Genomic DNA, 10,884 nt, shown 5'->3' on the forward strand with positions numbered 1-10,884 from the left:
TATTTTATATAGGCTATGGAGGGTAGAGAGGAAGTAATGCTACTCAATGATATAAAACTAAAACTGCCTCGAAAAAATTCCTTCTCCATTGCGCTGTACCTAAATATTAAACGAGGTTAGGTTTCAGAGTTCTACCAGATCATACACATAGATTCAAAAGTTTTTGCATCACCCTATTAATCTCCAAAAGTAATTTTTCTTATAAATATGTAATTGGAGAGTGTGCATTAATCAATGGATTAGTTCTAAGTGAAAAAATGCACCTACAGTTTTTAGTCCTTTGGATTTTTCTATATATTTGATGATTGTTCAATTTTTAGAAACGTAAACCTCAATATTTTGTATGTTTGTGTCTTGTGTCCTTGTTTTTACTGTTATACAAAATAAAATTTTAATGATGTTTTTATAGTAAAGCCTTGACGAAAGACTGGAGATGGCCTGAAAGCTTCGCAGTTGATATAAAAATTATGAAATAAAGGTCTCCGTTAAAAATTAAGAGTCAAAATACACCTTAAAGTTCAATATTTAATAACCAGCAGACTCTTAAACATTGAAATATAAAATATATAGGGATATATACATGGATAGAATGAGTGAAAGTTATCTGTGTTCATGATTTGAAAACTGTAGCACCTTTTTTGGCTTTCATTATTTTCTTTTTTAATTCATCAATATTCAGTACTGATTTGTTGTCTGCCTTCGATGTGGACGCATCCTTCTCTTCAGGAGGAATAAAGTCCTTATTTCTCCTTTCCTCTCTCTTCTTAGCTGCTTCTGCGTGTTTTTCTTCCCTTTCTTTTTGTTTCTTGGCCTTTTTAGTCTTTTCATCCAAGAAATACTCCCCAGATTGAAGTTGTCTATCAATCTGCAAAAGAAAATTGGCAATTAATAAAAATTTCAAATTTGAATTGCATGAAAACTAACAAACAGTAGTTCTCAAATACCATTATGCTAATAACCAAAAAAATTAAGCAAGGTATAATGAAATGATTTTGAAAATCCTGAGGATTCATATTCAACTTTTGGAATATTATGTCTACCTACAATTAGTTATAAATGTTGTCTTCATTAATCATGAGAACTTTTTCTATTATTGGTAGAGCTAATTAAATAAACTTTACATATCTAACATATTCACCATAAAAGAGGTTTACATTAGAGTGAATTGTGAATTTCTAAATTTTCAAAATCAACCACAAAATACAAATACTCACTTCAGTTTCAGGTTGTGGTGGAGGGAACGGATTATATGGTTTCTTTTCTTTCTTATTCTTCGGCTTCTTACGTTTACTAATATTTTTATTGACAAATTTAGGTAAGAACCTTTCCCAATTTTCATTCTTCAATTTTGGATTTTTTGCCAGTTCTCTTTTGATCATAAGAGATTTAATATTATATATTGGATGAACATTTTTCATAGTATCCTCAACAATTTTTCGAACTTGTTGTAAACCTTTATAAGGTCCTAATGCAGATACAGTGTTTCCTTGAACAAGTACATAGCAATTTGTAAGTAATTCTATCGATTTTAATGTGCAACCATCCGGACCAATTATTCTCTGCCGCCTCTTAACAAATTTCTCTTTATTTCTAACCAAGTTTCCAATTTTGATAATATCACAACCAACATTATCTTCAAGTACTCGAATTGCCTGCTCATACGGAACACTTCTAGATAACAGTTTGATCATGTCTCTTGCTTTAATTATAATATATGGATCCCAGGTTTTTCTTGTAGTCCTAACTGTCATACTTCCTTCAATAAGATCCAATTCTCCCTTCAAGTGGTAGTCTGATAAAGTTTTTTGAACAAGAGGCCATACCTGTTTCAAGTATTGTTCTCTATATTTTGGAAAAAGTGTAGCGAAAGAACTTTCGGCCAATAGTCCATGTGGATTATCTTCTGGCTTGAATTCTGGTATTTTCATTTCCCATGCATTATCGACGGGGCCCGATTGTGCTTGCTCGGACATTTTGGAAAATACACACCGACTGCGATAATATTGTTATAATAAATAAAAAATAAACACTCGCACAACTTTATGCTACACTATTTTCATTTACCTTTTTTCAAAAAAGTGTGTGTAAATTTTGAGGTTATCAGTGATTAGTGTGATCACAGAATAGGGTTAGTCTTCTATCATCCTTCTAAAATCATAATTTGTGGAATATTTTCCTCAGTATTTATATAATAATTGGTATTAGTATTATTCAATTTTTTCTAAAAAATTTACTCAGTGGAATACATATCGTTTTTTTTTAAAGGATATTAATATCATCGATTTTTTGAGGAATAGATTATTCGTCCATTTTTCAGTTAGTTCAAATGAATTATCGCAACAGCTGATTTTGACGTTTATTGTCAATATTTAGAAATTAGGTTGGAATTCCAAAAAATATATTGGGATCAAAGTACCAATTCCATTCCATATAGTAATAATTTATATGGGAAGTGAAATAATAAATGCAAAGGAAAATGCCATATTCAATTTTTTCGTCTATGAGGGGAGGTATGAATAATTAGTTTGATGGTTCAGGGCAATGATGTTAATTTTTTCTCTCACTGAGTGTTATCTTCTTTAATTCTTAATTTCTCCTCTATCATCTATCATCCATATTTTGCCAATGTTATTTTTATATATTATCAAGTACAAAATTAATATTGTAGAAATTGAGATGATCATCTCACTTGAAAGCCAAATACATCAACAGGTCTTTTCGGGTAAAAGTGAACTACTGATCTTCTCATCACTTCCTCATTATTTCATATTGTTCAAAAGGATACCCTTGCTCTTAACGTTTAAATTCAGAAAATGGTATGATTGAGTTTTAAATGAATTAATTATTGGATCTTTTTCAGTTACCAAACTTCGCACTATTTCAAGGCACTACTCTGATAATTTCCCAAAAATTACTACCCACTATACAGTCCACCCCAGAGATAAGGATTCACGCTGGAAAGGTATTTATGATCATTTGAATTTTTCATTCATATTTGATATTGTGATTATGAGAAACTCATTCATAATAATATAGGAATTCAAATTTAATACTTTTCAAACAACTTGTACTTAATGGTTGAAGCATGGAATCAATTTTATTGCGATCTCAGAGTTCATCCTAGTTGATACAATGATTTTATGTAAAACATATCATGATTCTCACATTTTTTTAAGAAGATGATTGTAGTACTCCAGATTCCAATTACACCCTTTTTGCTACCTTGATCTTGTTCATTTGAGATATTGTAATATGTTGATCCTATTTGAATACTAGATAAGTGATTTTAAAAAAAAATGTTATGGTATGTGCTTATATACAGGGTGGGCAAAATTGGTGATACTTGAACTACAACTTTTTTACTGAACAAGATAGAGGTTGTCTTTTTTCAAGACACTAATAATGCATTCCTCTATCTTCTTTTGTTTTGGAGTTAGTTATAGGTCAAAATTAGGAGTCATCATAGTACACCACTGGATTGCTATCGAAAAAAGTGTCTCTATGTTTTCATTTCAACATCTTAGCACAAACAGAAACGGAGATAATGACCAAACACGAAATCGCCCAGATTTCAAATTTGGCGTAGTCGCGTTGCAAAATAAGCGATACGCCCTCTGGCGGTAGCCAGAGTAAAGCAGGCCCTTCACGTACAGTTTTTCTTGACTCCCGATGCGACGCTCCTTCGCTCCATTCCAAAATTCGAACGTGACTCGGCGCGAGACGTTCCAACCAGTCTAAATTCCTGGAGCGAAGGTCTCCAGGAGCCATTAAAAACCGAACGTGAAGGGACGACTCTCGCTCCGCTCCAATTCGAGCGAGGATAGTCATATCGTAAAACATCGAAAGAAACAAGGATAGAATTGCTTTGGAGGTTTTTTCGCAGTTCGCAAGATATTTTTGAAACATAGACGCCTTTTTTTTTGAATGGCGAGAAACTTTTCCACTGAATTCATTGGATTATATAAATTTTCCATGCTTATGAAAAACTAAATGCAGTAGATATTCCAACAAAAATTTCAGGGAGTTTAAAATTGTTTAATTGATTTCTGCAAAAGCATTCAACCGGATGCAGATAAGGCCGCTCCTCATGAAAATATGGGAATTAATGAATTTGGCGTGCTGGATTGGAATGCACGTGTAGTTTCATCTCTACACTTCGCTCCGGGAATCACACGCCGGGAGCATCGCATCGGGAGTCAAGAAAAACTGTACGTGAAGGGCCCGCTTAACCCGAGTATGGCTGTAACCATAGAAATCGGGCACTGAGTAGTGCCTAGATCAGGGGTTTCCAACTTTTTCTTGGCCAGGGATCTCTTTTATATTATTCTTGTTAGCAGGGACCACCTGTAATAAACCTGTAATAAATCTGAAAATTTCATGGAGCTCGATGCAGCCGTTCAGCCTTGACGTATATTTGATTGATTCCATCTTTTTGAAAATTTTTCGATAGTCACCTTTCGAGTGGATTATCTCTCAATAACAATAACCGTAGATGGAAATGTGATACATATTCTGAAAGAGCAACTCTTCTAGTAATAAATCTGAAAATTTCATGGAGCTCGATGCAGCCGTTCGGTCTTGACGATTATCTAATTGATTCCATCTTTCTGGAAATTTTTACGTATAATAGTCACAATTGAAGTTTGCAAATAAAAGCTCGAAGGTTATCTTCAAAAATGAATATATTTGCGACCTTCTCAAATGTTTTCAGCAAGTTTGTATTGACAGTACTACTGATTCTATTCACTAACGCCATCTATTAAACAGTTTGATCTGAGAGCAGCGGTTAAATCTTAAATAAAAAACTGCATAGACATAGACACATGGACTGTGCCTTCCCTTTCTAACAATGCATGAAATACGGTCAAAAAAAGTGACAAGAGAGAAACGCACGTCGGGCATGCAGTTGTCTTTTTCTAGAATTTTGATTGGTCTACACTCACCTCTATGTGAACAAAAAAGAGACAGGTAAATGCCCAGCGATCATTTCTCTCCTTCTATTGAAAAGCCAATTTCATGCTGTCATTGCTCAGTCCATGTCTCTATGTCTATGAAAAACAAAAACTGTTAATCGTTCGCGGACCATATTTTGGCTTCTGCGGGCCACTGGTGTTCCACCACGGACCACTAGTTGGGAACTACTGGCCTAGATGCTAATGATAATATACACAGTTAATTAAATCCACTAAACAAAATGTCCTTATTATTCCTTAATTTTTATCCTCGAGTTATGAATCGCCCTGTATTTCATTATACAGGCTGATTCGGGAAGAACGCACCAAACTTCACGTCAGTATTGTACACGTGAAAATAATTTCAAAAAACTCATATGTTCTTATCCGATTCTCATTTGTTTTCAAATTATAGCGTAATTAAAATGTTTCAAAATAGTGTACCGCTTCTTATCACGAATGTTGCAGGTACCGATTGTTTGGTGTCCGTGTGTTTGTCGCGTTTTTTTCGAGTTTGTACAATCAAAAAATGCTTTTGAAATAACGCAGTGTTTGTCGAACGAAGACATGAATCACTCAAAAAGTAACAAGAGGCCTTCGCATGCAGTAGAATGTGTTTATAGGTTATTGGCGGTTTTCTTGAACATTTGTTAAAACAGCTCTATAATTGAAACCATTAATATAGGAAATTTTGTTTGTTTTTGATTACGCTACATTCTGAAAACAAATGAAAATCGTAGAAGAACATATGCGTTTTTAAAATTATTTTTACATGTGTAATACACGTACACCTGGAGTTTGTGCGTTCCTCCCAACTCACCCTGTATATGTATCATAAACCAGCGTCTATAGTTGCGCATCATCTTTTCGATTAAAATTGGAGCCACTGATCAGTTTTATAATATAATCATGAAAAGAATAGAAATACATATTATATACTTTAAGTCCGTTTGTAACAGCCGAGAATTCTGTGGAGAATAGGAATACTCCCTCTGACGAAAATGATGTATTTTTTATGAAATATCTTTGAAACGTCACATTTTGAAATAACCATTTCAACCGTTTCCCAAAAAAAAAAAAATATTTTAAGCACTATGAAAAATAAAAATGGGTATTTAAAATTTAAAGCGTTTCTTTCCGATTGCACCAGTTGGCAACATCGACTGCAATATGCCCTGATAATAAAGGACAACAAATATACTACCTTGATGAGATAGACAAAGAAAGCTGTCTATGAAGTCTGCGACGAACGAGGAAGGTCGCAAACTTTAAGCTCGCCAGTAAGTACGCGCCTGTAAATCAACAGCTGTTATTTTATACACAAGCTGATCGGACATTGTTCTTTTCATTGTCTAGTAGGCGCTGTTGCCAAATCGTAAACTCGAAACCAAGCGATTTAAATTTTAAAACCCCATATTTGAAAAATGATTTTGAATAGTTTCTGCGGTGCATTTGAGAAAAAATAATGAATAAAACTCATAATTATTCAGTTTAAACTTGCATATGCAGTGATAACCCAAATTGAGGAGAATTCACGGCGCATGAATTCACGAGTAAATTCTCTAGAGAATTCTCGGCTGTTGCAAACGGTCTTCAGGTTCTAGGAACATGAAAAAATTACTTTCTTTTGCTTCAGATGTTCCTATGGAAAGGTTCTCGGATGAAACCGACATATTGATAGTAGGAGGCGGTCCAGCAGGTTTGTGTGCTGCTATAAGGGCAAAACAGCTTGCTGAACAAAATAATAAAGAAATTAAGGTAACAGTTGTTGAAAAAGCATCGCAGATTGGAGGTCATACTTTATCCGGCGCTGTTATCGAGCCTCATGCACTGAATGAGTTGATACCAGATTGGAAAGAAAAAGGAGCTCCTTTGAATACTCCGGTAAAAGTTGACAGATTTGGATTTTTAACTGAAAAAGGGAGAATAAGTCTGCCAGCTGTTAAAGGTAAGAGCATGACTGTAACAATTTTACGAAGGGAGTTTTATTTCTTATATAAATAAACTGAAACAAATATTAGCTGCATGCAGACATACATACCTTTCGTCTTAAACTTGCTCAGTAGTATTGGTAGGTAATATGGAGTTAATGATCATTCAAAAGTTATATTGTTCACTTCCTCCTGAATCTACTAACAATATGATATGAGGTTTTTACCTGAGTATGCAGTTTGTACTCCTGGTGGCTCAGTGCCAGCACACTGGACCGGCAATAAAGGAGTTCGTAGGTTCGAGTCCCACCCGAGATGGTTCTTTTTAGTGAATTGAATGATTAGTCTGCATGCTGTGGATTTATATTTTAGTAGAACAATTTTATTCTTTTTTCAGCAAAATAATAACTGAAAAATCAATTTACCTAATCATTTGTGTTCGTTTTATACAATGGGTTGATTTGTGCTTGATACTTTATTTTTTCATTTACTCAAGGAACACCTATGTACAACCATGGAAACTATATTGTGAGGTTAGGTCACGTTGTACAATGGTTAGGTGAGCAGGCGGAAAGTATGGGTGTTGAAATTTATCCTGGTTATGCAGCTTCGGAAGTATTATACCACGAAGATGGCAGCGTGAAAGGTATCGCAACAAACGATGTCGGCATTGCTAAGGATGGCAGCCCAAAAGCTAATTTCGAGAGAGGAATGGAACTTCACGCCAAATGTACAATATTCGCAGAGGGCTGTCACGGCCATTTGTCGAAACAAATAATAAAAAAGTTCAACCTAAGAGCGAATGCTGAACCTCAGACTTATGGCTTAGGTAAGGAATTTTAAAACAGAATATTCTTAAAATTTTCATCGATTCTCCCATGGTGAAATGGATTTTTATTATCTTTTTTTCATGAACAATCATCCAAATTTTGTGGTTCCTGATGTATCAACAGATTTCCTTCGAGAATGTAGGAACAATAATAAACGTGCCTTGATACACAATTTCCTATGAAAACAATTGAGAAATTCAATTTACTGACCTCATCTCCCAGTTGTCGAAATTATAGCACTATATATATTTACCTTTTTTGCACTTCAAAAGATGCTCAATTGATTAGATTTCTTTTATTCAGATAACACAACGGTACGCCACCTGGTGTCCGTTTTTATAACTAGGGTTAGTACTAGTTGTTTGTCAGCATCGAGAAATGGATAAGATTTTTGGTGTTTTAAAAAGAGTTTTCACCACGTAGCGTCGTGCTTATGACTCTTTTCAATCCACTGTATTAGTGTATTAAATGTACCGTTTTGCTCTTTTCTTGTTTGAATCCTTGTTCTGGATGTCCAGATGTAGAACTTACCGCAATCGCAAGGTCGCAGTCTTTAATAATATTTCGTGACGTGATTTGATATTTTTTACAATAGACTGAACACTACAGGAATCAAGGAAATGTGGGAAATCGATCCTTCAAAGCACGTTCCTGGAACAGTCGAACACACATTTGGTTGGCCCTTAGACCCTCATACCTATGGTGGATCTTTCCTCTACCACTTGAACGATACGTCTCCCCTGATTGTTGTTGGTTTCGTCGTTGGTTTAGACTACAGCAATCCTTATATAAGTCCGTTCAAAGAATTCCAAAGGTTTAAACAACATCCTTCTGTGAGATCGATCTTCGAAGGCGGAAAAAGAATAGCCTATGGGGCACGAGCGATAAACGAAGGAGGTTTTCAGTCGATACCCAAACTCACCTTCCCTGGAGGATGTTTGGTTGGATGTTCTGCTGGTTTTCTGAATGTACCTAAAATTAAAGGTGAGGTGTTATTTATTTTAATCAATGGTGATTATTCATTTATTCTTAGGAAGTGCAGGAAATGTGCCGACATCGATCGAAAGAGTGGCAAATAGACTGGTTTCTGGCTTATTTGCCGTCATCAGTACTGAAAACTCAGTTGACGATGACAATCGAAATGAAATGCACGTGGAAAGCGTTTAGTTTTCAGAAAACAGATGTGATATCTGGCGTAGAGATGTCCACACTTCTGGCAGTTCCTTCAGTAAATAGATTTCTATGTACATTCCTTTTTACTTTTTACTTGAGTGTTTCGCAACGACTCGGTTTTGAGTGTTATGCAATACCTTGGGAAGTTGAAAATGCCCTTGTATGCGTTCATCGTCATGAAATATATTAAGGAAAAGATCTAACATCTTGTAAGGAAGGACACTAAGGAAAAAAATGAACGTGTCCTTTCTTACAGGATATACATACATGGCGATTATGAATTTTCTCTTCTTTTTCTAATAGCAGAAATGTATTGGAATCGCAGAACTACATTTTTGTTCAGTCATTGGAAAATTTTCAGTCTTCAGAAACCTGTTAGAATAGGTTTTCATAGCTTTTAGCTTTTTTACAAATTCTTCAATTTTGTCTTCTTCGCTGTTGATCCTTTTCAGTTTTGATTGCAATATATTAGATCTATCAGTTTCAAGCTATCTTTTTCAAGGTACTCACAACGCAATGAGAAGTGGTATGCTGGCAGCTGAAAGTATTTATGAAACTATACAAAATGAGCAAACAGAGACTGCAGGTTATGAGCCTAAAATTTATGAAGATAAAATCAAAAATAGTCCGATTTGGAAGGAACTCAAAGCAGTGAGAAACATCAGACCAAGTTTTCACAACAGATTTGGTTTATATGGAGGTGTAGCCTACAGTGGATTCTCAATTCTTATTGGCGGAAGAGAACCTTGGACCTTATCCCATGGAGGTAGGCACAACTTACGTATTTTGTGAGATTATGCAGTATAGGTTTTTATGGTATGTGTTGAGAGATATTTCGTTGTAGCTCCGGACCACACTCGTCTGAAACCAGCCTCAGAGTGCAAGAAAATCGAATATCCCAAGCCTGATGGGAAAATCAGTTTTGATCTTCTATCCTCTGTGGCTTTGAGCGGTACCAATCATGAAGGTGACCAACCAGCTCATTTGACTTTAATGGATGATACAGTTCCTGTGAAAACAAATCTGGCAATCTATGATGGACCTGAATCAAGGTTTTGCCCTGCAGGTAAATAGCACTGTTTAGCAAAGTGTGGAAAATGTTGAATCCTCATTCACAGCATAGAGAATGAATTTGTTGAATCAGTTATTTTAAAACAAATTTGAATATTTTTGAAATGCCATGATAAAATATCTTTTTATGTTGATTTTCAGGTGTTTATGAATATGTCCCCTTAGAATCGGGTGAAGGAGAAAGGCTTCAAATCAACGCCCAGAATTGTGTTCATTGTAAGACTTGTGATATCAAAGATCCCACGCAAAATATCAATTGGGTTGTACCAGAGGGAGGTGGTGGACCAGCTTACAATGGAATGTAAATTACAAGTGTCGTGATATAAGTAGAAAAAAAAATTATGAAATTTCATTTACGCATTATGCAATAGTGTTTTTAAAATTGATTTTATATTACCATTTTTATGAAGGGTTTCCTGTTTGAATGAAATTGTACATATATTACATACAGTCACAACATATACATATTTTTATACATTAATGATGTTAATTTTGATATTACCTAAAATAAAAAAACTATTTTGAAAATTTGATGATTAGTATTATTGATAATATCACTCAGCAGCATTATTCAGTACTAGCTGTGCCCACCTGTGTTAGACTGTAAATATTCATTACCTTTTCTCATTTTCTTGAGAATATACTAGTAAAAATTTAAAACTCGCACCTAGATTAATGCGAAAAAAATATGTAAAAATCAGATGTCATAATATATTGCAATCATATACGCATGAGCTTATCGCGGTATTGGCCACGACCTTATACTTTATAGTCGCTCTCTATCGATCGGTGGACTGGAGGTACGCATATACGGCAGTATAAGCCGAACCTGGCTTATATAGAAACCGATAGAGGGCGATGGGTTACTAATACCAACTAATTTTATCTTACCGTTACACTCATGAATATCCTACCTTCAAAAACTTC

The 10,884-nt window shown here is 34.9% G+C and overlaps 2 protein-coding genes across 2 annotated transcripts; one reads left to right on the forward strand and one right to left on the reverse strand.

Annotated features, from left to right (window-relative positions):
* Positions 1–511: 511 nt before the first annotated feature.
* LOC123309218 (KRR1 small subunit processome component homolog) lies at positions 512–2,058 on the reverse strand. Its single transcript, XM_044892204.1, has 2 exons — positions 1,215–2,058; positions 512–865 (listed from the first exon to the last, which is right to left on the reverse strand). Exons 1-2 carry the CDS (start codon positions 1,971–1,973, stop codon positions 611–613), a joined length of 1,014 nt encoding a protein of 337 aa, XP_044748139.1. The 5' UTR covers positions 1,974–2,058; the 3' UTR covers positions 512–610.
* A 291-nt stretch (positions 2,059–2,349) lies between these two features.
* LOC123309876 (electron transfer flavoprotein-ubiquinone oxidoreductase, mitochondrial) lies at positions 2,350–10,488 on the forward strand. Its single transcript, XM_044893172.1, has 8 exons — positions 2,350–2,510; positions 2,861–2,962; positions 6,589–6,900; positions 7,380–7,712; positions 8,323–8,697; positions 9,389–9,652; positions 9,731–9,952; positions 10,099–10,488. The coding sequence occupies exons 1-8, from the start codon at positions 2,465–2,467 to the stop codon at positions 10,260–10,262; spliced, it is 1,818 nt and encodes a 605-aa protein (XP_044749107.1). The 5' UTR covers positions 2,350–2,464; the 3' UTR covers positions 10,263–10,488.
* Positions 10,489–10,884: the final 396 nt, after the last annotated feature.

This window comes from Coccinella septempunctata, chromosome 3 (assembly GCF_907165205.1).
Source record: "Coccinella septempunctata chromosome 3, icCocSept1.1, whole genome shotgun sequence".
Classification (NCBI taxonomy): domain Eukaryota; kingdom Metazoa; phylum Arthropoda; class Insecta; order Coleoptera; family Coccinellidae; genus Coccinella; species Coccinella septempunctata.